Below are 27,164 nucleotides of genomic sequence, written 5' to 3'. Positions count from 1 at the left end.
TTATTTCTTCACATTATAAGGGCAGCAATGAACACATAGTAAGTAGTAGGCTATAAGCGTGATTGTTTCATTAGCAGAAAACACCATTATCAAAAGTGAAAGCAAATGCAATTATGCATGTAATGCTTCCAATATAAAGGTGCATTTTTACAGTGAAAATTATCTTCCTAAACTTGAACCTCACACGCTGCTTATGTATGCCAGTTAGGCTCAACACCCCTTCTAAAGCCGATTAATGTGCTTATTTTTAAGAAGTTATTTGGCCACTTTTAGTTGTGATACAAACCTTATTAAAACATATGGGCCTATGGGCTAGGCTACATGAGGTGTGTGACTATGATTCGAAAAAGTTGCACAAAAAAAGGCATTGTTTCTTATGACGGGCATCATTCACAAGTGATAATATATCATTCAGAAGTGATAGGCTAATATTTTCACCCATCAGACTATTCTTGATTTAATCTTGTCTTTACATATACTAAATAATATATGTTTAAAATTTGTTTGATTTAGAATGGACCATTAACATGCACCTGTATCGAAACATGCGTGTCATTTCTGCACTTAAATAGCTAATAGAGTACGCTTTTCCCGTGGTTTATTTTCCTGCCAGCCAGGTAGGCTATACTCCTGTTGTAAAGACAAGCAATGTGATTAATATTAGGAAAGTTGAGAAATAAATATAGTAGACCTAGCCTATAGAAAGCTGATCCTTCTCTTTTTAGTAGAGGCCATCACTGTTTTCTCCTGCAATAGCATAGCCTATAGAAATGTAGCACAACATGAGCTCATGGGTTCTCATGAAGTGTTTGATTAGATTTTCAAATACATTTTCATTGATGTCATAGTGATAAGAGGGACAATAGAGTGCTGAGTACCAGGCAGTTATCAAGTTTGGTAGGCTACTAATGACCATCAGCAGCATCAAAGCTTGGAGATGCCTAATTACAGTGACTAAACGGTCACATGGAATTTGAGTGCCTTCATGACTCATGACCGCCAATGTGGTGGTAATACCGTCACCGCAACAGCCCTAGCAGGCTCACGGCTTGTAAGCTGGGACACTGACTGACGATCACCTATTTGGCAGCACCTGATGTGCTTATCAACCAGGCTCACCACCTGGACAAGGTTGGAGCTGCCCCCTGGGGGAATGAAGTGTGGAAGTGGTTGTGAGCTGTAGTGTGCTGTCTAAACTACATATTCCTTAACAATATGGATAAGAAAACACTAATTTAATTGTTGTCTCGTTCGTCATGCAATAATAATAATGACTTAATTCCTTGGTCTTTTGTCCTTCATCCAAATAACAACAAAAGATGGGATTTTCCTTCCAAAGCCATTGGTAGCATGAAACAAGATTATCCACACCAAGGGTGTCAATTAATGCTCTAACATAAATGTCCTGCTACTCTAAAGTAATCACTTTGTTTGTGCACATGTAAGGTATGACCAGTCGAGCATGGCAATTGAGCATCGGGGATTTGATTGTGTGAGACAACAGATTAATGAGATGAGCAATCTCCCTCCACTGAAACCTATTAACTCTAAACAGACACACGTGCCACTGCAGGCGCAAGGCTAAAGGTGGATGTACGCATGGGCTAAATAGGACAGCTCATAGCAGAACATTTTTCTGATAGCCTGATCCTCTCAATGTACACTAGAATGCCTTGAATAGGACTAGGATAGGATCCCCTCTAATCTGATGAATCTGTCCAAAGTCTCTAAAGTGAAACATCTGTGTTAGGCCTGTTTTAACTGAAAGTATGTTAGATTATTATCATTAACAGGGATTGACAAGAATGGGTAAGTGCAGTGATGGTGTTAAGATAGCTTTTAACTATGGACTTTGAACTCAAGAGTCCAGCGAGCTGTCATGAACTCATGAGATCTCCCTAAACTCATAATATTGCCCAGCTGGAATATTGTGCTGCTGGAACTTCGACAATACAAAGTCTCAATTTTATTCTTTGTCATTGCAACTCCCTGTGAAACACACTACTGAATAGGAACAGGCCCACTTACTTTCAAGTAAGGCAGTCCAGTAGAGATGTTGGATCTTAACTTGATCACTCTTGTCACAGAGAATTTTCCTGTTGCATCAGAAAATTCAAATGAGTCTCACGAATGAGCAGTTCTCTTTCTCTCAATGCGGGGGCAGTCAAGACATTGGGATCAGGCCTGATATCAAAATAATGTTCTCTCTCGCTCTCTCAAAAGCTAGGCCTAGATTTACATTTAAGAATGTGAAATGTCAGAATAATAGTAGAGATAATTATTTATTTCAGCTTTTATTTCTTTCATCACATTCCCAGTGGGTCAGAAGTTTACATACTCAATTAGTATTTGGTAGCATTGCCTTTAAATTGTTGAACTTGGGTCAAACGTTTCGGGTAGCCTTCCACAAGCTCCCCACAATAAGTTGTGTGAATTTTGGCGCATTCCTTCTGACAGAGCTGGTGTAACGGAGTCAGATTTGTAGGCCTCCTTGCTCGCACATGCTTTTCAGTTCTGCCCACAAATGTTCTATGGGATTGAGGTCAGGGCTTTGTGATGGCCACTCCAATAGCTTGACTTTGTTGTCTTTAAGCCATTTTGCCACAACTTTGGAAGTATGCTTGGGGTCATTGTCCATTTGGAAGACCCATTTGCGACCAAGCTTTAACTTCCTGACTGATGTCTTGAGATGTTGCTTCAATATATCCACATAATTTTCCTGCCTCATGATGCCATCTATTTTGTGAAGTGCATCAGTCCCTCCTGCAGCAAAGCACCCCCACAGCATGATGCTGCCACCCCCGTGTTTCACGGTTGGGATGGTGTTCTTCGGCTTGCAAGCCTCCCTCTTTTTCCTCCAAACATAACGGTCATTATGGCCAAACAGTTCTATTTTTGTTTCATCAGAGAAGAGGACATTTCTTCAAAAGTACGATCTTTGTCCCCATGTGCAGTTGCAAACCATAGTCTGGATTTTTTAATGGTGGTTTTGGAGCAGTGGCATCTTCCTTGCTGAGCGGCCTTTCAGGTTATGTCAATATAGGACTCGTTTTACTGTGGATATAGATACTTTTGTACCTGTTTCCTGTTGTTCTAGGCTTGATTTCCACTTTTCGTACCAAAGTACGTTCATCTCTGAGCGGTATGACGGCTGCGTGGTCCCATAGTGTTTATACTTGCGTACTATTGTTTGTACAGATGAATGTGGTACCTTCAGGCATTTCAAAATTGCTCCCAAGGATGAACCAGACTTGTGGAGGTCTACAATTTTTTTCTGAGATCTTGGCTGATTTCTTTTGATTTTCCTATGATGTCAAGCAAAGAGGCACTGAGTTTGAAGGTAGGCCTTGAATTACATCCACAGGTACACCTCCAATTGACTCAAATGATGTCAATTAGCCCATCAGAAGCTTCTAAAGCCATGACATCATTTTCTGAAATGTTCCAAGCTGTTTAAAGGCAGAGTCAACTTAGTGTATGTAATCTTCTGACCCACTGGAATTGTGATTCAGTGAATTATAAAAGTGAAATACTCTGTCTGTAAACAATTGTTGGAAAAATTATGTGTGTATATGTAAACTGTTTATGTAAACTTCAGACTTCAACTGTATATACTATTACAAAGGCAGACAGCCATTAAAGTGTAACTTACCTCTGATCGCATCTGACTACGAACACCAAACAAAATTATTGTCAGGAGTGAAGACGTGCGCTTCACTTCAAGAGCGGTGGTGGAGATACAGGGTTCGAACACATTTCATTGGTCAAGGGGTCATGAAACATTTATAGAGACGTGAAGGGGAACCAATAATATCGATCCATGTTCAAAAATGAAATAATCCAACAGCGATGATATGATATAAATTTATGTAACTGAAGTGATTGGTAAAATGTAAGTCAGTTCCTTCAGAAATTACTTGAGTAACTTGCTGACCAAACTGCTCGTGCCGTGAGCGTTGCAAAATAAACTCCTCGCGCGCGCCAATGAGCGTCTGCGTTGCCAAGCACTAAAATAGAAGTCAGTTCTACTTGTGACGCTGAACGCGGTGCAAGTCCTGCCTCTCCCAGCTCCTCATTGGTTCATAGAAGCAGATACCCACGTGCCATCTCCCCATTGGTTATACCCACATGAGTGATTGAAAGATAAACTGAGTTCATTCAGTCGTCGTGGTAACTATGAAAGTTAGATGCCAATCGCCATATAAAGTCCAAAGAAGAAAATGCCTGGAAGGAGGAGAGATGACAAGAAACGATTCGGTTGACCGTTTTGTGTGTGGACTAATTGTCAGAGTAGAGGACCTTGTGCATTTCAGGTAAAATAACAACTCAACGTTTAAATCCCAGAACAAATTAGCTAGCAACAGCAAGCTATCTAAATAGGCCAAATTAGCTAGCAACTGCAAGCTAGCTAAATAGGCCAAATTAGCTAGCAACTGCAAGCTAGCTAGCTAAATTGCCATAAATGGTTAATGCTTTTCGACCTGTCCCCAAATTAATCTAATTGGTTCAGAGTTTGTTTTGATATTTTAATCATTTGATCGCATTTGGTGTGGGGGGACAAAATTAATTTGTGCACGATGGCGCGTGACCGGTTTGGCTACGGTGTCAGTATGCATACAAGTACAGCCCACGGAGAGTAACTAAAAAAGTACTAGTTCCTCCAAAAATTCAAAGGGCAGTGTCTGGCATATGTCTTTCGGGGTCAGCAGCTGTAACCACTGAACCACACAAGCACTGAGATTTAAATCGACCTATTCCCTGACTTGAACATATAATGCAACAATATATCAAAAACACTGATTTTCCCTAACAAAAAATATCTAATGCATACAAATATAAGAATTCACATGAGACGTGCCATAGCTTGCATGTAGCCTCCATAGCCTATTTGAACTGACAACCAAAGGACCTGTAATTATAGCCTACAAACACCGCTTCCAGTTGCCCCCTGACAGTGATTCTAACTGTTCAATATTCTTAAAATCCTCCTGTTCTAGGATTATTTTCCTGCTGCTATGAAAGGGGTCAAATTAAGATCTGACATCTTTATCTGGCACACACCCTCCCTTTCACACATCAAGCACTCACAGGACCTTCAGAAAGTATTCACACCCCTTGACTTTTTCCACATTTTGTTGTGTGACAAAGTGGGACTAAAATTAAGAGAGCTGGCCGCCTGGCCAAACGGAGCAATTGGGAGAGAAGGGCCTTGGTCAGGGAGGTGACCAAGAACCCAATGGTCACTCTGACAGAGCTCCAGTTCCTCTGTGGAGATGGGAGAACCTTCCAGAAGGACAACCATCTCTGCAGCACTCCACCAATCAGGCCTTTATGGTAGAGTGACCAGACGGAAGCCACTCCTGGTGGCAGCATCATGCTGTGAGGATATTTTTAAGTGGCAGGGGCTGGGAGACTAGTCAGGATCGAGGGAAAGATGAACTGAGCAAAGTACAGAGAGATCCTACAAACCAGTTATTGCTTTGTCATTATGGGGTATTGTGTGAAGATTGTTGAGGAAAAAGTCATATTTAAATCAAGTTTAGAATAAGGCTATAACGTAACAAAATGTGGAACAAGTAAAGGGGTCTGAATACTTTCCAAATGCAGTGAATCTTGATTAGATACTGTAAGTATATAACCCCCTCTATCAATACATGTTAAAATCATCTTTGGCTGCAATTACAGCTGTGAGTCATTCTGGGTAAGTCTTTAAGATCTTTGCACACCTGGATTGTACAATATTTGCATTATTATTATTTTAATTCTTCAAGCTCTGTCAAGTTGTTTATCATTACTAGACAGCCATTTTCAAGTTTTGCCAAATTAAGTAAAAACTGTAACTAGGCCACTCAGGAACATTCAATGTCATCTTGGTAAGCAAATGAGTGTAACGCACATTAGGTGACATCAATAAGGGATCATAGCTTTCACCTGGATTAATCTGGTCGGTCATTCTACGTCATGGAAAGAGCAAGTGTTCCTAATGTTATGTATACTCAGTGTATATTTGGCTTTGTGTTTTATGTTATTGTTTTTCTGAAAGGTGAATTTAAATCATACCAATAGTATTTGATACATGCGCCAAATACAACTGGTGTAGAGTTTACCGTGAAATGCTTTCTTATGAGCCCTTCCCAACAACAGAGTTTAAAGGAGGACTAAAATAAAATGGAGGACACTAACAAACTTTTTTAATGCTGCAAGAGCTGTGTTTATTTTTGCTTTATTCCCGGACAATGTGGACCACCCAGACAATCAATGTTTGCTTGCAGAGGACTACAGGAGCTAAGTGACTACTCTTAGCAAACAAGTAGTGAACTTACATAAGCTACTGGGGAATCCATGCCCACCTACTTTTTCTTCCTCTTCAACCACTGTAGCCGGACATCGCTCTGGCCTGGTAGAAGTGTTCAGCCGTGTTGGCTCTCCACAGCCGACTGGCCGGTACTCTGCAGGGATCCCTTCCCGAAGGTGTTACCCCCTTCCCCGGATAATGGAGTTATGAGGATGCTCCTGGATGACTTGGTGGATGTTCTTGATCTCAACCTAACCAACCAGCCATGGAGATATGTCACTCGCCATGGAAGTCAAAAAGAGCAACCTCTGGCAACGGGGGCCTCCTTGGCGAAGGTAAGACAAGACTCAGACTAGAAACAACTTTGTCGCCCTGGATCCAGAGGTTCCGGCGACTTCTTCCCTGGATGTATCTGCACCGTCGTCTTCTGTTCCGTCTCCCTCTCCGATGGTTCCTACCTTGGGTTCAGATCCTCAGAACTCCCCCTCATTGGACCATAAGGCTATCTAAGACTCTGGCCCATTCATCATCCATGATGGATACTACAGCTAGCTTGGATCCATTGAACCCCACTGCCCTTCGGTCCTCGAGGGGTTTGCAGAAACATAACAAGGATGATCAGGGGAAACAGGATGCACCTGAGCTCAATTTTGAGTCTCATAGCAAAGGGTCTGAATACTTAGGTAAATTAGGTTTTCTGTTTTTGCAAAAACGTATGGGGTATTATGTGTAGATTTTTTCAAATCCATTTTTAGAAGACTGTAACGTAACAAAATGTAGAAAAAGTCAAGCGTTCTGAATACTTTCCAAAGGCACTGTATGTGATATTAACAGAACGGTATATTTTCTGGGTGACCTTAATATTGACTGGCTTTCATCAAGCTGCCCACTCAAGAAAAAGCTTGAAACTGTAACCAGTGCCTGCAACCTGGGTCAGGTTATCAGTCAACCTAGCGGGGTATTTACAAACTGCACAGGAATGAAATCATCAGCATGTATTGATCACATCTTTACTAATGCTGCAGAAATATTATTTATTATTATTTTAAAAAATGTACCCCTTTTTCCTCCCCAATTTCATGATATCCAATTGGTAGTTACAGTCTTGTCCCATCGCTGCAACTCCCGTATGGACTCGGGAGACGGGAAGGTCGAGAGCCATGTGTCCTCCGAAACACGACCCTGTCAAGTCGAGGTCGACCGATTAATCGGAATGGCCGATTAATTAGGGCCAATTTCAAGTTTTCATAACAATCGGAAATTGGTATTTTTGGGCGCAGATTTTTTTTTACACCTTTATTTAATCTTTATTTAACTAGGCAAGTCAGTTAAGAACACATTCTTATTTTCAATGACGGCCTAGGAACGAGGCAGAACTCAGCTTGGGGGATCCAATCTTGCAACCTTACAGTTAACTAGTCCAACGCTCTAACCACCTGCCTCATGAGGAGCCCGCCTGTTACGCGAATGCGGTAAGCCAAGGTAAGTTGCTAGCTAGCATTAAACTTATCTTATAAAAACAATCAATCAACGACTGTCGTTGCACCAATGTGTACTTAACCATAAACATCAATGCCTTTCTTAAAATCAATACACAAGTATATATTTTTAAACCTGCATATTTAGCTAAAAGAAATCCAGATTAGCAGGCAATATTAACCAGGTGAAATTGTGTCACTTCTCTTGCGTTCATTGCACGCACAGTCAGGGTATATGCAACAGTTTTGACCGCCTTGCTCTTTGCGAACTAATTTGCCAGAATTCTACGTAATTATGACATAACATTGAAGGTTGTGCAATGTAACATGAATATTTAGACTCATGGATGCCACCCGTTAGATAAAATACGGAACGGAATAAACGTTTTGTTTTCGAGGTGATAGTTTCCGGATTTGACCTAAGGCTCGTATTTCTGTGTGTTTATTATAGTTACGTCTATGATTTGATATTTGATAGAGCAGTCTGACTGAGGGGTGGCAGGCTCGTAATAGTCAAAGGTATATGGTTTAGAGAGAAATAGTCGACGCGTTATAATTCCTGTAATAGCTTGCGGCTGAACTTGAAAGGGGTTCCTTCGTTATTTTACCGTTCATGTCTTCCATTCAGAATGTCTTGATCTACTTCAAATAAGGTCTGTGTTTCGTACAGGCTTAAACCACCTCTGTTCATGTCTTCCATAGAGAATGTCTTGATCTACTTCAAATAAGGTCTGTGTTTCGTGCTTAAACCGCCTCAGCGTTTTGATACCCGTGTAAATGTCACTAGGATAAGGTAACGTTTGTCAAAATATTTTCATAAATCCACTCTACAAAAAAAATGATCTTCGCTTATATTTAGCCAATATTGATCAGAGTTACCTTGTCCTATGGATATCTAACACAGTTATAAAATTGGCAAGGTGGTGTAAGCCTACACGAAACACAGACCTTATTTTAAGTGAATCTAAAAATATCCTATGGAATAAATGAATGAAGGAACCGCTTTTCAGATTTTGCTAGAAGGTGTCATGGGAATTATGACTGGCACTTTGGTAGTCAATTCTTACCATGTCCATTATTAAAATAGGATATTCCTGCATATAGAAATTACAGTTTTTGTTTTCAACATTCATCACAGGTAACTTTAACTCTATTTTTATTCAAACAGTTGAGAGTATTTGTCTCCTAAGCAGACCCCTCGGTATCATTGTTACTTCAGAGCGGTGTGTGTGTTTTACAGATGGCAGAGAAAAGCAGAGCACCAGTGTGGGAATATTACATGGAATTGGCACCAGGGAAAGCAAGGCGTCTTATTTGTGATAAAGATGTAAGCATGGGGTCAGCAACGGCTAAATCAAAAAATACCACCAACCTGTGGAATCACCTTAAGAACACCCATCCAAAAGCCCATATGTATTATATTAAGTTAAAATAAAAATGTTCATTGTTCATTCAGTATTGTTGCAATTGTCATTATTACAAAAATGTGTGTATATATATACACATGTTAAAAATCGGCCGATTAATCGGTATCGGCTTTTTTTGTCCTCCAATAATCGGTATCGGCGTTGAAAAATCATAATCGGTCGATCTCTATTGTCAAGCCACATTGCTTCTTGACACACTGCTGGCTTAACCCGGAAGCCAGCCGCACCAATGTGTCGGAGGAAACAACGTATAACTTGCGACCGTGTCGAAATCTTCTTTAAAGCTGTATCCAAATCCATCGAATGTAGTGATCACAATATAGTAGCCATTTACAGGATAACCAAAGTTCCAAAGGCTGGGCCTAATATAGTGTAGAAGAGGTCATACAATATGTTTTGTAGTGATTCCTAAGTTGATGATATAAAGAAAATTTGCTAGGCGGTGGTGTGTATTGAGGAGCATTTGAAAATAAAATAAGCAGCCAGACACTGCACTTGACACATTTATGAATTAAATTAATTAAGAAAATTACTGTAAAAACTGTTAAATCCCCGAGGATTGATGAGGAAATAAACAATGGTATGGTTGAGAAGGATGAGGCCTAAAGGAATGGCAAATAAGTCTGGCTGCATGACTGATTGGCAAACGTACTGCAAACTGAGAAATCATGTGACTAAACTGAATAAAAATAAGAAACTATACTATGAAACAAAGATAAATGATATAAAGAATGATAGTAAAAAGCTTTTGAGCACCTTTGGGGAAAAAGACAAACTCAGCTCCATCATTCCGTGAATCATATGGCTCATTCATTCCAAATCCCACTGATATTGGCAACTAATTTAATGATTTTTTCATGAGCAAGACTAGCAAACTTGGGCAAGACTAGCAAACTTAGGCATGACATGCCAGCAACAAATGCCGACACTACACATCCAAGTATAACTGACCAAATTCTGAAAGACAAGCATTGTAATTTGGATTTCCGAAATGTGAGTGTGGAAGAGGTGAAAACATTATTGTTGTCTATCAACAATGACAAGCCACCTGGGTCTGACAACTTGGATAGAAAACTACTGAGGATAATAGCAGACGTTATTGCCACTCTTATTTGCCATATCTTCAATCTAAGCCTACAAGAAAGTTTGTGCTCTCAGACCTGGAGGGAAGCAAAGTAATTCCGCTAACCAAGAATAGTAAACCCCCCTTTACTCGCTCAAATAGCCGACCAACCAGCTTATTAACCCTTAATAAGCCAGATATCAATTTGTTTACTGTAAAATTGAATTGTAACAGACTTTCAGCACGCTTATAGGGACGGACATTCAACATACCCACGGCACTTACACAAATTACAGAAAAATTGATGATAAAAATATTATGGGAGCTGTTTTGTTAGGCTTTTAACATTATCGATCACAGTCTGCTGCTGGAAAAATGTATGTGTTATGGCTTTACACCCCATGCTATATTTTGGCTAAAGAGTTACCTGTCTAACAGAACACAGAGGGTATTCTTTAATGGAAGCCTCTCCAACATAATCCAGCTAAAATCAGGAAATCCCCAGGGCAGCTGTCTAGGCCCCTTACTTGTATGCGGATGACTCAACACTATACATGTCAGCTACTACAGTGAGTGAAATCACTGCAACACTTAACAATGTGCTGCAGTCAGTTTCAGAATGAGTGGCAAGAAGTAAGTATTTCTAAAACTAAAAGCAGTGTATTTGGGACACACTATTCACTAAACCCTAAACCTCAACTAAATCTTGTAATGAATCATGTGGAATTTGAGCAAGTTGAGGAGACTAAACTGCTTGGAGTAACCCTGGATTGTAAACTGTCATGGTCAAAACATGAAAACCACAGTTGCTAAGATGGGGAGAGGTCTGTCCATAATAAAGCGCTACTCTGCCTTTTTAACAACACTATCAACAAGGCAGGTCCTACAGGCCCTAGTTTGGTTGCACTTGGACTACTGTCCTTTTGTGTGGTCAGGTGCCACAAAGAGGGACTTAGGAAAATTCCCAATTACCTCAGAACAGGGCAGCACGGCTGGCCCGAACTGTCTCAGTACTTTTTTTGTAAGAGGTATTGGCATGCTGAATGCACCGAGTTGTCTTTAAACTACTAACACAGCTCGGACACCCATACATATCCCATAAGACATGCCACCAGAGGTCTCTTCACAATCCCAAAGTATAGAACAGACTATGGGAGGCGTAAAGTACTATATAGCGCCATGGCTACATGGAACTCTATTCCACATCAGGAAACTGATGCAAGCAGTAAAATCAGAAGAAAAAAAAGACACCTTATGGAACAACGGGGACTGTGAAGAAACACACACAGGCACAGACACATGATAAGACATGCACTCTACACACATGTACACATGGATTTTGTATTGTAGATATGTGGTAGCAGAGTAGTGGCCTGAGGACACAAATTCATGTGTTGTGAAAAGTAATATGAAATGTAATGTCATGTAATATTTTTAATTCTGCCTTAATGTTGCTGGACCCCAGGAAGAGTAGCTGCTGCCCTGGCAGCATTTAATGGGGATCCTTAATAAATACAAATACTCCACAATACTAACCTCAATGACAGAGTGAAAAGAAGGAAGCCTGTACAGAATAAAATGTTCTAAAACATGCACCCGATTTGCAATAAGCCACTTTAGTAAAACTTCAAAAAATGTGGCAAAGAAATGTACTTTATGCCCTGAATACAAAGTGTTATGTTTGGGCCAAATCTAATACATCACTGAGTACCACTCTTCATATTTCTAAGCAGGCTGTAGGATGCATCATGTTATTGGTATGCTTTTCATTGGCAAGGACTAGGGAGTCTTTTAGGATAAAAAGAAACTGAATAGAGCTAAGCACGAGCAAAATCCTAGAGGGAAACGTCCTTTAGTCTGCTTTCTAACAGACACTGGGAGACAAATTCACCTTTCAGCATGGCAAGAACCTAAAACACAATTCCCAGCATACACAGGAGTTGCTTACCAAGATAACATTGAATGTTCCTGAGTGGCCTAGTTACAGTTTTGGCTTAAATCGGCTTTAAAATCTATGGCAAGACTTGAAAACAGCTGTCTAGCCATGTTCAACAACCAACTTGACAGAGCTTAAAGAATTATAAAAATAATAATGTGCAATCCAGGTGTGCAGAGCTCTTAGAGACTTACCCAGAAAGACTCACAGCTGTAAGCGCTGCCAAAGGTGATTCTAACATGGGTGTGAATATTTATGCAAATTAGATATTTCTGTATTTCATTTTCAATAATTTTTCTACATTTTACACAAAAATATTTTTAAAGTGTTTTTAATTCAGGATGTAACACAAAAACAGGTGGAATAAAAAGTATTTAGTCAGCCACCAATTGTGCAAGTTCTCCCACTTAAAAAGATGAGAGAGGCCTGTAAGTTTCATCATAGGTACACTTCAACTATGACAGACAAAATTAGAAAAAAATCACATTGTAGGATTTTTAATGAATTTATTTGCAAATTATGGTGGAAAATAAGTATTTGGTCAATAACAAAAGTTTATGTAGCCAAACGTAGCTGCTGCTGATGTTGGTATCTGTACTGATGGCGCAAAAGCCATGACAGGGAGACATAGTGGGATGGTAACGCGCGTGCAAGCAGTTGCTCCCGACGCCACTTGGGTACACTGCAGCATCCACTAAGAGGCTTTTGCTACCAAGGGAATGCCTGACAGCATGAAAGGCGTTTTGGACACTACAGTGAAAATGGTTAACTTTGTTAAAAGCAAGCCCCTGATCTCTTGTGTATTTTCTGCACTATGCAATGATATGGGCAGTGACCATGTAACGCTTTTACAACATACATAAGGGAGTTGGTTATCAACGGGCAAAGTATTGACACGTTTAAAAAAAAATTGAGATACGAGCTTAACGTTCTTTACTGACCATCATTTTCACTTGTCTGACCGCTTGCATAATGACGAGTTTCTCACCTGACTGGCCTATCTGGGTGATGTTTTTTCTCGCTTGAATGATCTGAATCTAGGATTACAGTAACTCTCCGCAACAATATACAATGTGCGGGACAAAATTGAGGCTATGATTAAGAAGTTGGACAACAAACAGGTCTTTCCATCATTGTATGATTTTTTTTGTGTGCAAATTAACTCAAGCTTACGGACAATGTCAAATGTGATATAGCGAAGCACCTGAGTGAGTTGGGTGCGCAATTACGTAGGTACTTTCCCGAAACGGACGACACAAACAACTGGATTCTTATCCCTTTCATGTCCTTCCTCCAGTCCACTTACCGATATCTGAACAAGAGAGCCTCATCGAAATCGCAACAAGCGGTTCTGGGAAAATTGAATTTAATCAGAAGCCACTGCCAGATTTCTGGATTGTGCTGCGCTCAGAGTATCCTGCTTGGGCAAATCGCGCTGTTAAGACACTGATGCCCTTTGCAACCACGTACCTATGTGAGAGTGGATTCACGGCCCTCACTAGCATGAAAACTAAATACAGGCACAGACCGTTTGTGGAAAATTATTTAAGACCGAGACTTTCTCCAATAGAGGTATGTGCATCCTTTCAAGCACACCCATCTCATTAACCTGTGGTGAGATATTCATTTTTCAAATAGCATTTTATATGTAAGATGGTTAAATAAAGAGCAAAATTATTGATTATTATTGATTATTATTCTATTATTATTTGTGCACTGGTCCTATAAGAGCTCTTTGTCACTTCCCACGAGCCGGGTCGTGACAAAAACTCACACTCATTCCTATGTTTAATATATGTATTGTATAGTGTGTGCAGGCTTCCAATGATGACAAAAAGTAACATTTGAGAGTGTGCTGACCCTGGTGCTAGAGGGGGTACGCAGCTGGAGGTTAAATGTTTGAAGGGGTATGGGACTATAAAAAGTTGGTCTAGTGAGTGTGCGTAGGGTCAGTGCAGATAGTTTGATAGACTCTTTGAAAAAAGGGATCTTCAGCTGTCTCCATAGATAACCTTTTTTTGTTTCAGGTGGAACCCATTTTAGGGGTTTGCCAGAGTATAGCAGAGTGAACAGTCTATGGCTTGGGTGGGTGGAGTCTTTGGCTATTTTTCGGGCCTTCCTCTGATACTGCTTGATATAGAGATCCTGGATAGCAGGGAGCTCGGCCTGTGTGATGTACTGGGCTGTCCGCACAACCCCCTGTAACGCTTTGCGGTCAAGAGTGGTGCATTTGCCATACCAAGCGGTGCTGTAGCCAGTCAAGATGCTCTTGACAATGTAGCTGCAGAACTTTTTGAGGATCCGAGGGCCCATGTCAAATCTTTACAGCCTCCTGAGGAACTTGAAGGTCTCGACCCGCTCCACGACAACCCTATCGTTGTGGATGGGGGTGTGCTCTCCCCTCTTTCTCCTATAGTCCATGATCAGCTCCTTGGGTCTTACTGACGTTGAGGGAGAGGTTATTGTCCTGGCACCACACTGCTAAGTCTCTGACCTCCTCCCTGTAGGCTGAGTCATCGGCATCGGTGATCCGGCCTACCACCGTCGTGTTGTCAGCAAACTTCAAGATGGTGTTGTAGTCGTGCGTAGCCACGCAGTTGTGGGTAAACAGGGAGTACAGGAGGGGACTAAGCACACAAGGTCAAATGCAAACACAAAGCTAATCTGATGAGTTCTCATTTATTCTTTGAGATCTTCTTTAATTCTGCACACCATATGTAAAAGCACAAAAAAAGAGATATTTACTTTAAATTAAATAATCTTAGTATATTGCACAAAAACACTGAAACACAAACAAACCATAAATGTTTTAGTCAAGTATCAAAACAAGATGTGCCCGATTAAAAGAGGGTCTCTATCCCACATTAAAACAGATTTTGCCGGTTTAATCTGGCATTACATTGAAATGGGGGACACCATTGTAGCCTTCTGCCATTCTTGTGGGTGAAGCAGTGAAGTACTCCAGCCCGCAGATTATTAAAGGGACAGCACTCTCACTAAGCAGCTGTTTTAAGTCGGAAGATCCATTGCAGTCTATTGTCAAACAGAGGCAAAAAATGTCTTAATATCCAGATAGCTGCATAAACACTCACGGTACTTACTGCCACTATAGGAAACTGAGAGACAAAGTCCATGAAATCCCCAAAGTGGTGTGACATTAGACAGCCCCTACAGGGGGTCTAGTAAATTATGACATTTTAAGATGGATTAGCCCTAACAAACGATTTTGCATCCACAAATATGTTCCCCAAAACGGGTTTGATAAACAATGAACTAATACCATCACATAGGGAAAACAAGAAAATGAGGTCAACCCAGCTCAATTCAATCATGGACACCAAAATGCTTCAATTAAAATTACAAACGACAAATGAAGTGCCACATTTGATTTCATGGGAACTTCTCATAGACTATAAATACCTGGAGCCACACCAGATCATCTAAAGGTCATCCTAGCCACAGAGTTGGCCAGTTACATGGAATGTCAATTGAAGGTCCTGTTCCAGCATGGACAGGTTCCTACATCTGGGGTATTGTCCTCAAGCAAGGAAAAGGTTACACTTCAGGAAGAGGACCATGACTCTAGATATATTTGTGACAGCAGCAATGGTACCAGAATAATATCCCACAGACTTAAAAGGACATACAAGTTTAGCTTCTAGGAACGAAAGGGGTATTATCAACAAAGCCACATCTTCACATTGACTGGGGCTAGCTAATGTTTAATGTTAATCATTGTTTAATTGTTTTCCAAAAGCACTAACATAATGTAAGGGATACAAAAAAAACTTTAATATTCTAAATAGGGGACAGAAATACTTTTCAATGATTTCATGTGAACTATAGATAAGCAATTAGAAATTTCCAGAGATTGACGTAGCCCTTTCCTGCAGTCAAATTACCAAATTGCCCTCTGGTGGCCTCATTGGTGGAATGTTAATATTTTTCATAATTTCATAATTAATAAACATGATACATTTTTTTTTAACAACGGTGTTCCTATGTCAAATGGTTTTGTTATATTTCAGTCTTCTGTGATTTATATAAAGTCTCATATTGAGATGCAAACTCAAAATGGAATACACTTCAACTCTGTATCTGACATGGTACAGGTGTCTTCTTTTTTCTAAGCCCATAACCATGTGTGTGAGGTGTATACTTTTGTTTCAAAGTAGATTTGTTTAAGACTACCAAGAAACACTCTGCGTGACCCTGATTTAGCCTACTGCATAAAAGGTTAAGAGGTAGCTCTACTTAATAAGGTGTGAGGACAGTGGCATTTTTAAAAGCAGATTTACTTAAGCTTTTCCCAGCAGCAGTGTTGTGCTTGGATAGCATACGGTGTCTTGTCAGGTCAGATAGGCTAAGCCTCGGTCAAAATGGCATCGTGTGTGGGTGGTATTTATTCTGAGGCATTATCCTACTCATACTACTTTGCAGAATATTTTTCACTCCCTCAGGCAAAATTGAAATCAGTCCCAGTAGCATGTACACTATTATTACAATACATTATCTAACAACCCATGACATATTATCTAACAACACATTATCTATCTATTATGACACATTATCTAACAACCCATGACATAATATCACTTCTTAACATTCAGAAGTGTGTTTAAAGTTGTCTATGAGCAGCCAAACCCAGACGTGAATGGTCCATCCATGATCCAGTGGTTGAACACGGTGAGTTTAATGGAGTTCACTGATAGTAAATTGGGGGATTGTTGTGTATTTTCAGCAGACTTGCCTTTTTCCCGGTATGGCAGATTTCCTCTGACAAACAACAGCGATGGTGCCATCTGCTCCAGCGTCCAGAGTGATGTCCCACAGCAACGAGTTACTAGGTGTTGCTGTGCGAAACGACACTCCCTTCTTTACAATCGCTCTGTGAATGAAGACAAGAAAATGTTTTAAGACAAATACCGACAACTCTAAATTGTACACCTAGCAGTAAGTCCATCTCCACTGGACCTAGCTAGTATGACGTTGGCCTCCCATAGCTTGGGGCCATGAAATGATTCATTCCTAAGCCCTTCGGTCAATCAAAGACCACTTTGCTCGTAGCAAATCCCTATCATTTAAGAGGCTTGAGCAAACCCCATAGGATAGGTTTCAATAGCCAGAGGAAATATGCATTTTGAGTGTTTAGTATTCCTCATATACTATGGGCATCTTTGGTCCTGTCTTGCACACAAATTATTCGTAGTGTACTAATGGCTTGTTGGCCTGCTGGCCTCTCATTTGTAAATGATAAGCATTATCTAATGCAGCTGAACACAGAGTACAACAACAGAGAGCCTAATGCTAATTGAAAATATTACCCTGGTATTAATGGCTAGTGTAAAATGTCCTACCGGAAGTTAGCGTAGCGTATGAGTGGAAGAGGTCAGATATATACATGATAACATCCATAGTGTTGTACCGGAGAGGCATCCTACTTTCCATCCTCTACCAATGTACAGGATAACAACACTGCACTCGTTGATCTGGTCTTTCTTTAGAGCCACTCAAAGTATTTTTCAAATTCAATTCTTCCAGCTTAATGATCTATATAAACGGAGCACCACCAAGTTGTTTCTTCATAAAAATATTCCTAATAGTGCGTAACATCGTCCGTGTAGTATTATCATGTGCATGCATGTCATGTGTAGCCTAATGCTGCTTCATGGGTTTATCCTTGACTCTTTCAGACATACATTCTGGCAGTAAAACAACAGTGAGCACATTATGTGTCTCTGGGGAGAGGTAATCTATGATATGAGCATCCATCTGATCCTCTCTACTCCCCCTCCTGTGGGACATTCAAGGTCATATGGACAGATGCTATACTCATGCTACTGCCATGCGTATGTACTCATCCCGTTTAAAAACACATTTATTTTAGTTAATGTTATTTGCCTATGTGTGTAGTTGTGGGTGTTTTGTAAGTGTGCATGTGTGGTGTGTGTTTGTATATGTGTGCTTGAACATCTGCACATACAGCTCTTCCAAGATGTAATCAGGAGTACTGGTTTGAAGGCTCAAGGGAGCACTAATCTTGGCATGGAGGTTGCTGAAATCGTCCTGTGATGCTGCCACATGGCGCACAGAAATTACCCAATGCCTTCGGCTCTCCCTCTGTCTCCTCTCCCTCTCCCTCCTCTCCCTCTCCCTCCTCTCCTTCTCCCTCCTCTCCCTCTGTCTCCTCTCCCTCCTCTCTGTCAACATGAGGGGACATACTTGTGTCACGTGTGAGACAGGGACTCAGACATTTCAGTAAGATTTCACTGATCCTGCCATGTTACTGCTACAATCTCTATCCGACAAAAGTGCTAACAGTACTTACTAGACTGGCAAAGGAAAGTTTGGCGATCACAGGAGAATTACACATCCCCAAAGGGGCTGGATGGATGTAAATCATGAAATATCTTGGGATAATCTAAAAAGAGTTGCAAGCAGTAGAAATGTCAATTCCGGGCAGTACAGTAGTACAGGCTGATAGTGGAGTAACTAACACCTGTTGTGTGTGTGTGTGTGTTTGTGTGTGTGTGTGTGTGTGTGTGTGTGTGTGTGTGTGTGTGTGTGTGTGTGTGTGTGTGTGTGTGTGTGTGTGTGTGTGTGTGTGTGTGTGTGTGTGTGTGTGTGTGTGTGTGTGTGTGTGTGTTTGTGTGAAGGTGACCTGCCTCTCTCTGTACTGTTCATCCATTAGAGTAAGTGGCACAGAGGGGACAGGGAGGGGCCCTCACTATATTGTTAGCAACAACCAGCAGGTTCCCAGGGGGAAAGCAGGAGCAAATGCACAGGAGACGGACAGGCTCTGAGGGGAGCAGGACTGACAGGGTCGGAGAGCGGGAGTGGAGCAGCAGCCACAGATTAACAGGGGGACAGGGACTGTGAGTGGGGGTGAAGGTGACTGAGTAGAAGGGGACATGCCTGTCACCACCCATCTCTCCTGACCACAACAACACTCCTAGAGCCAGGATGTCAGGTAACCTTGAGGCCTCTACAACCTCTGGGATAAAGGTATAGTAATATACCAACAGTACCAGGAGATGTTATAAAAACTATAACATCCTGTCTTCACATGAACTTCCATTAGTTTAGCAGTTACTATAGGGGCAGGTCACAGCATAATCCTTATTCTGACTCATAAGGATTTGCTGGGGTCATAGTGGTAAACAGAACAATGCTATTATTTGCCATCAATGAATTGGCATCTATAATGAAAAAAGGTGTAACCCTGATGACACGCTTCTTGTAATAAGTAATGAGAAAATATCTGAGAACAGTTCATCTGGTAATGGCATTCTAAATATACCCACTCATGCTAGTGTTGAGCCTGGTGGTGTGGGGTTTACCTAATCAAAACTAACTGTTACAAGAGTACCTATCTGCCTTTTCTCCCCAGGCCCTCTGGGATCTAAGGGGAAACCCCACGGTGATGAGAAGGAGGAGGGATTTTTCTTAACAGTGGTTCAGAGCAAGAACCATAGCGGTCAGTGACTGTGCTTAGGCAGTGCTGGCTGGGGAGGCAGGAGGAGGAGGTATCGAGGCACCAGGGCAGGGAAGATGGATTGGCCCAGAGACTGGAGCTGACAGTGTGTGAGAAAAGCAGCTCTCAGGTGCTGCACCTGCCATCCATCTCACTTCTCTCCAGGCAAGGTTTGAGTGTCGAACTAACGTGTATTTTGCATACCAATGCCCCACCACCTGACCACCTCCACCCCACACTGCCACAGGAAGCCATGGCCTCTCTTACTTTTGTCACACACACTCATGGCAGCCCTTGCCCCCTGGCCCGCTCCAGTCAGCAACCCCCTCCCCTGTGCTTGTTTGATCTTCTCTCTAAGCCTTATTTTTTCAGTCATAACTGAGTGAGTGAATAATGGCAGACCCTAAAAATCAAGTAAACAGTGTTAAATGTAGATTAGCCTGCCTTTAATTCACCATATTAGTGCATTTTCTGTGATAATAAAATACTATTTGTGGACAAGTACCACTATGGTTGTTAAAATACATTTAAAAAATCATCCAATGTAAAGTGAATGATTGTATCGATGATTGTATGAAGATTAAACATAATTACACGGATAATAAAGGAAAAACCAGCCATGTCATGGACCCAGATTATAAAGTGAAAACCAGCCACATCGAGGACACCAACACCTTGCTCCCGGACAAGCTAAACACCTTCTTCGTCCACTTCGAAGAAAACATAGCGCCGCCGACGCGGGCCACCGCAGCTCACGAGAACTGACCTCTCATTCTCCCGGGCCGACATGAGTAAGACATTTAAGTGTGTTAACCCTCACAAGGCTGCTGGCCCAGATGGCATCCCTAACCGTGTCCTTAGAGTAGAGATCGACCGATTAATCGTAATGGTCGATTAATTAGGGCCGATTTCAAGTTTTCATAACAATCTGAAATCGGTATTTTTGGACACCAATTTGGCCATTTTTTTTCACCTTTATTTAACTAGGCAAGTCAGTTAAGAACACATTCTTATTTTCAATGACGGCCTAGGAACGGTGGGTTAATTGCCTTGTTCAGGACCAGAACGACATATTTTTACCTTGTCAGCTCGGGGATTCGTTTTTGCAACCTTACGGTTACTAGTCCAACACACTAACCACCTGCCTTACATTGCACTCCACGAGGAGCCTGCGTGGCAGGCTGACTACCTGTTACGCGAGGGCAGCAAGAAGCCAAGGTAAGTTGCTAGCTAGCATTAAACTTATAAAAAACAAGCAATCTTCACATGATCACTAGTTAACTACACATGGTTGATGATATTACTAGTTTATCTAGCGTGTCCTGCGTTGCATATAATCGATGCGGTGCCCGTTAATTTCTCATCGAATCACAGCCTACTTCGCCAAATGGGTGATGATTTAGCACTGTCGTTGCACCAAACCTAACCATAAACATCAATGCCTTTCTTTAAAACCAATACACAAGTACATATTTTTTAAACCTGATAATTTAGTTAATATTGCCTGCTAACATGAATTTCTTAGAATTGGGGAAATTGTGTCACTTCTCTTGAGTTCCGTGCAAGCAATCGGGGTATATGCAGCAGTTTGGGCCGTCTGGCTCGTTGCGAACTGTCTGAAGTCCATTTATTCCTAACAAAGACCGTAATTAATTTGCCAGAATTGTACATAATTATGACATAACACTTAAGGTTGTATAATGTAACAGCAATATTTAGACTTAGGGATACCACCCGTTAGATAAAATACAGAACGATTCCGCATTTCACTGAAAGAATAAACGTTTTGTTTTCGAAATGATACGTTTCCGGATTCGACCATATTTGATAGAGCAGTCTGACTGAGCAATGTAGGCAGCAGCAGGCTCGTTACCATTCGTGCGTTTTGCCAGCAGCTCTTCGCAATGCTTCAAGTATTGAGCTGTTTATGACTTCAAGACTATCACGATGTGAAATGGCTAGCTAGTTAGCGGGGTGCACGCTAATAGCGTTTCAATCGGTGACGTCACTCGCTCTGAGACTTGGAGTAGTTGTTCCCCTTGCAGAAAAGCCGCGGCTTTTGTGGAGCGATGGGTAACGATGCTTCCAGGGTGGCTGTTGTCAATATGTTCCTGGTTCGAGCCCAGGTAGGAGCGAGGAGAGGGACGGAAGCTATACTGTTACACTGGCAATACTAATGTGCCTATAAGAACATCCAATAGTCAAAGGTACAGTGGGGCAAAAAAGTATTTAGTCAGCCACCAATTGTGCAAGTTCTCCCACTTAAAAAGATGAGAGAGGCCTGTAATTTTCATCATAGGTACACTTCAACTATGAAAATCCAGAAAATCACATTGTAGGATTTTTAATGAATTTATTTGCAAATTATGGTGGAAAATAAGTAAACAAGCAACATTTCTGGCTCTCACAGACCTGTAACTTCTTCTTTAAGAGGCTCCTCTGTCCTCCACTCCTCCACTCACCTGTATTAATGGCACCTGTTTGAACTTGTTATCAGTATAAAAGACACCTGTCCACAACCTCAAACAGTCACACTCCAAACTCCACTATGGCCAAGACCAAAGAGCTGTCAAAGGACACCAGAAACAAAATTGTAGACCTGGACCAGGCTGGGAAGACGGAATCTGCAAAAGGTAAGCAGCTTGGTTTGAAGAAATCAACTGTGGGAGCAATTATTAGGAAATGGAAGACATACAAGACCACTGATAATCTCCCTCGATCTGGGGCTCCACGCAAGATCTCACCCCAGGGGGTCAAAATTATCACAAGAAAAAAAAAAACCCAGAACCACACGGGGGGACCTAATGAATGACCTGCAGAGAGCTGGGACCAAAGTAACAAAGCCTACCATCAGTAACACACTACGCCGCCAGGGACTCAAATCCTGCAGTGCCAGACGTGTCCCCCTGCTTAAGCCAGTACATGTCCAGGCCCGTCTGAAGTTTGCTAGAGAGCATTTGGATGATCCAGAAGAAGATTGAGAGAATGTCATATGGTCAAATGAAACCAAAATATAACTTTTTGGTAAAAACTCAACTCGTCGTGTTTGGAGGACAGAGAATGCTGAGTTGCATCCAAAGAACACCATACCTACTGTGAAGCATGGGGGTGGAAACATCATGCTTTGGGGCTGTTTTTCTGCAAAGGGACCAGGACGACTAATCTGTGTAAAGGAAAGAATGAATGGGGCCATGTATCGTGAGATTTTGAGTGAAAACTTCCTTCCATCAGCAAGGGCATTGAAGATTAAACGTGGCTGGGTCTTTCAGCATGACAATGATCCCAAACACACCACCCGGGCAATGAAGGAGTGGCTTCGTAAGAAGCATTTCAAGGTCCTGGAGTGGCCTAGCCAGTCTCCAGATCTCAACCCCATAGAAAATCTTCCAAAACATCACTGCTCTAGAGGGGATCTGCATGGAGGAATGGGCCAAAATACCAGCAACAGTGTGTGAAAACCTTGTGAAGACTTACAGAAAACGTTTGACCTCTGTCATTTCCAACAGAGGGTATATAACAAAGTATTGAGATAAACTTTTGTTATTGACCAAATACCTATTTTCCACCATAATTTGCAAATAAATTCAGAAAAAATCCTACAATGTGATTTTCTGGATTTTTTTCCTCATTTTGTCTGTCATAGTGTACCTATGATGAAAATGACAGGCCTCTCTCATCTTTTTAAGTGGGAGAACTTGCACAATTGGTGGCCGACTAAATACTTTTTTGCCCCACTATATATGAAATACAAATTGTATTTGTATATAATAACTACAACCTACAACTTCTTACCTGGGAATATTGAAGACTTGTGTTAAAAGGAACCACCAGCTTTCATATGCTCTCATGTTCTGAGCAAGGAACTTAAACGTTTGCAATATGTGCCATGTAAGAAAACTCTTTTACATTCTTCTCCAACACTTTGTTTTTGCATTATTGAAACCAAATTGAACATGTTTCATTATTTATTTGAGGCTAAATTGATTTTATTGATGTTTTATATTAAGTTTTATATTAAGTTAAAGTGTTAATTCAGTATTGTTGTAATTGTCATTATTACAATTTTTTAAATGTTTTATATTATTATTATTTATTTTTTAAATCGGCCGATTAATCGGCATCGGCTTTTTTGGTCCTCCAATAATTGGTATCGGTATCGGCGTTAAAAAATCATAATCGGTCGACCTCTAATATATATATATATATATATATATATATATACACACACACACACACACATACATATAGTATCGACAGTAACACTTTACTTGACACCCAGCATCATACCATGTCATAAGAGTTCAAATAAGTGTTAATAATTTATGGTCATAACACTGTCATGACACATTTGTTGAGACATGTTGTGACATAGTATACTGTGTTATTTTATGGCTGGTTATGACACCAGAGTGTCAAAACACACAAAACCTATTACACAAGGCTAAACATTCCATTATACCATAGTCTATGTGTCAACAGTACGTTTATGAAATAGATTATTTTATTGACCATGTTAAAGCATCATTGTAATTGTGCACACATTGATGTCAGACATTGTCCTACCCCAATGCTCTGTTGCTGATGACTGGGAGCAGATTTTAGGAGCGGGACAAGACACCCTCTTTGTGACTGATGACTGATATAAGTGCATTACGTGATAGGCCTATCTGGCTTATATGATTATGGTGGTCATAATGCTTATTGACAGTGTCATAAAGTGTATTTTCTTAGTCCAAGTAAAGTGACACAGGATGGTCATAATGCTTCATGACAGTGTCATAAAGAGTATTTTCTACGAGTTATTTAAAATATGCTGAAAATACAAAGGATTTAAGAGACAAACTTTCAAACAAAAGGACATTTCTTGGCAATTTTGAATAAATGTGGGTTTTGACACTCTTATGTAGATGTCATAACCAGCCATAAATTAGAGCAATATATGTTACAACAGGTGTAAGTATATAGATCATGACAGTGTTATGACAATATTATGACAGGTTAGGACAAGTTATGTCAGCTGTTACAACATATTATGACATGGTTATGACCAGGTGTCAAGTAAAGTGTAACTGTATTCTTTTTATTTGGCGGATTTGCGTGAATTGTTAGGTATTACTGCACTGTTGGAGCAAGGAAGATAAGATTTTCGCTACACTCGCGATAACATCTGCAAGCTATGTGTACGCGACAAATAAAATTGTATTTGATTTGATAATACAGCCGTCGGCATTGTCATGAGGCTCCCCATCCTAATTTGACCTGGTTTTGAGGGCAACCCAGTGCCCTATTCCCAGTAAGACCCACTCCACAGGCAGGCCCACCTGTTCAGGGGTTACAATCAGGCCCCTGATCCACTTTTACTTCACATCTCTGGCTCCGTACAGACGAATCACTGCAGAGACATGGCACAAATACTGAAAACTGTAATACCATAAATGCAATCTCAAACAGATGCAATCTTTCATTATGTAAGCTAATAACCATCGTTCAGCCAGTCTGATGTTCCGCCATTCATCAATGACATGCTTGTCATACTTATGTGTCAGTTTAGGGAGTTCTTTAGGGCAATGTTAACGCCAGATGTCCGCCCAGCAAACAGGAGATATCATGAGGACATTCAGTGACGTTCCCATTAGGTCTCTTAAGGGTTTTTGCGCAACGTTATCCCACTGAATTTCTGAGAACATTCTAAGAAGGCTGCGTGATTGTCCCAAGGGAACGTTCTCTAGGGGACCTTTGTCTTGTTCCCTGTACATTCCCAGGATGCCACTGAGGACCATGTCAGGTAGAGATTCATATTTTCCAGAAAATCTACCAAGTTTCCATAGTGGGAATGATTCAGAATTATCCAGAGAGTCCCGGGAAATACAAAATTCGGAAGTGCCCATTTAAAGCGTTTAAAACCAAGGTCACTATGCCAGGGTTCTCCCAAAATAAGATTGACGCTGCCCCACATTGCCTGTTTGTCTGTGCTACTATGTAAAGATTTCACAGCATGTGAAACTGATATTTAGTAATGACAGGAGGGGCGTTGTTGGGGCTGTGTTTCTGGACCTAAGGAAGGCTTTTGATACTGGTAACCATGAGGTTATCAGCACAAAATTGCCCAAGTTCAACTTTTCCCCCGATGCCTTGAGATGGATGAAATCATATCTTGAAGGCAGAACTCAGTGTGTCAGAGTGAGCAATGAGCTGTCACCTACTCTTAGCTATGATGTGGGCGTGTCCCAAGGGTCAATACTGGGGCCCCTCCTGTTCAGCCTGAACATTAATGATCTGCCTTCTGTCTGTACTGGGTCTGAAGTTCAAATGTATGGGGATGACACAGTGATATACAGTATGTGAATGCAAGAGCAAACAACAAGCTGCACTAGAACTCACTACTGTAATGGTCCATAGTTACAAAGTGGCTCAGTGACTCGTCCTTGCATCTCAATGTGAAAAAAACTGTCTGCGTGTCAGATGCTACTGAGCCAGATGTCTATGTGTCAGGGGAGAAGCTCCAGGTGGTATCTGATTTTAAGTACCTTGGTACTTGGTATCATACTTGATTCCAACCTCTCTTTTAAAAAGCAGGTGAAAAGGGTAATTCAAATAACCAAATTCAACCTAGCTAATTTCCAATTTATACGAAATTGTTTGACTACAGAGGTAGCAAAACTATACTTCAAATCTATGATACTCCCCCACTTAACATACTGCTTGACTAGTTGGGCCCAAGCTTGCTGTACAACATTAAAACCTATTCAGTCTGTCTTACAAACAGGCTCTTAAAGTGCTTGATAGGAAGACCAATAGCCATCATCACTGTTACATCCTCAGAAAGCATGAGCTCCTGAGTTTGGAAAATCTTGTGCAATACACTGATGCATGTCTTGTATTCAAGATCCTAAATGGCCTGGCTACCCCTCCGCTCAGTACTTTTGTTAAACAGAAAACCCAAACATATGGCAGCAGATCCACAAGGTCTGCCATGAGAGGTGGCTGTATAGTTCCTATAAGGAAAAACACCTTTAGTCAATCTGCTTTATCTGTGAGAGCTTCCCATGTGTGGAAAACACTGACATCAGACACACATAACTGCACCACCTATCACACTTTCACATGAACACATGGCTAAAGGTCAATCAGATTTGTGAACATAATCCCTAGCTGTGTATTGCTGCTTTCCAATGTTGTCTGTTGTCTGTAGGAAAAGCTAAAAACATTTCTCATAAGAAACTAGCTCCCTGGTACACAGAAAATACCCGAGCTCTGAAGCAAGCTTCCAGAAAAGTGGAACGGAAATGGCGCCACACCAAACTGGAAGTCTTCCGACTAGCTTGGATAGACAGTACCGTGCAGTACCGAAGAGCCCTTACTGCTGCTCGTTCATCCTATTTTTCTAACTTAATTGAGGAAAATAAGAACAATCCGAAATTCATTTTTGATACTGTCGCAAAGCTAACTAAAAAGCAGCATTCCCCAAGAGAGGAGGTCTTTCACTTCAGC

General features: G+C 41.0%; 1 protein-coding gene across 2 annotated transcripts in view; it reads right to left on the bottom strand.

The window, feature by feature from the left end:
- The window catches only part of LOC139389822 (transmembrane protein 132D-like), a 62,577-nt gene that overhangs the window by 12,998 nt on the left and 22,415 nt on the right, over nucleotides 1-27,164 (bottom strand). Inside the window, exon 3 of one of the 2 annotated variants that reach the window (XM_071136787.1) lies at nucleotides 16,950-17,087. The exons of the other annotated variant lie outside the window; for it this stretch is intronic. Coding sequence (XP_070992888.1) covers nucleotides 16,950-17,087 — 138 coding nt within the window. The remainder of the gene's footprint in view (nucleotides 1-16,949; nucleotides 17,088-27,164) is intronic. 2 annotated transcript variants of the gene reach the window in all.

The sequence above is a fragment of the Oncorhynchus clarkii genome, chromosome 30 (genome assembly GCF_045791955.1).
Source record: "Oncorhynchus clarkii lewisi isolate Uvic-CL-2024 chromosome 30, UVic_Ocla_1.0, whole genome shotgun sequence".
In the NCBI taxonomy this organism is placed as follows: Eukaryota; Metazoa; Chordata; class Actinopteri; order Salmoniformes; family Salmonidae; genus Oncorhynchus; species Oncorhynchus clarkii.
This window is presented reverse-complemented; position numbering and strand designations above follow the sequence as displayed.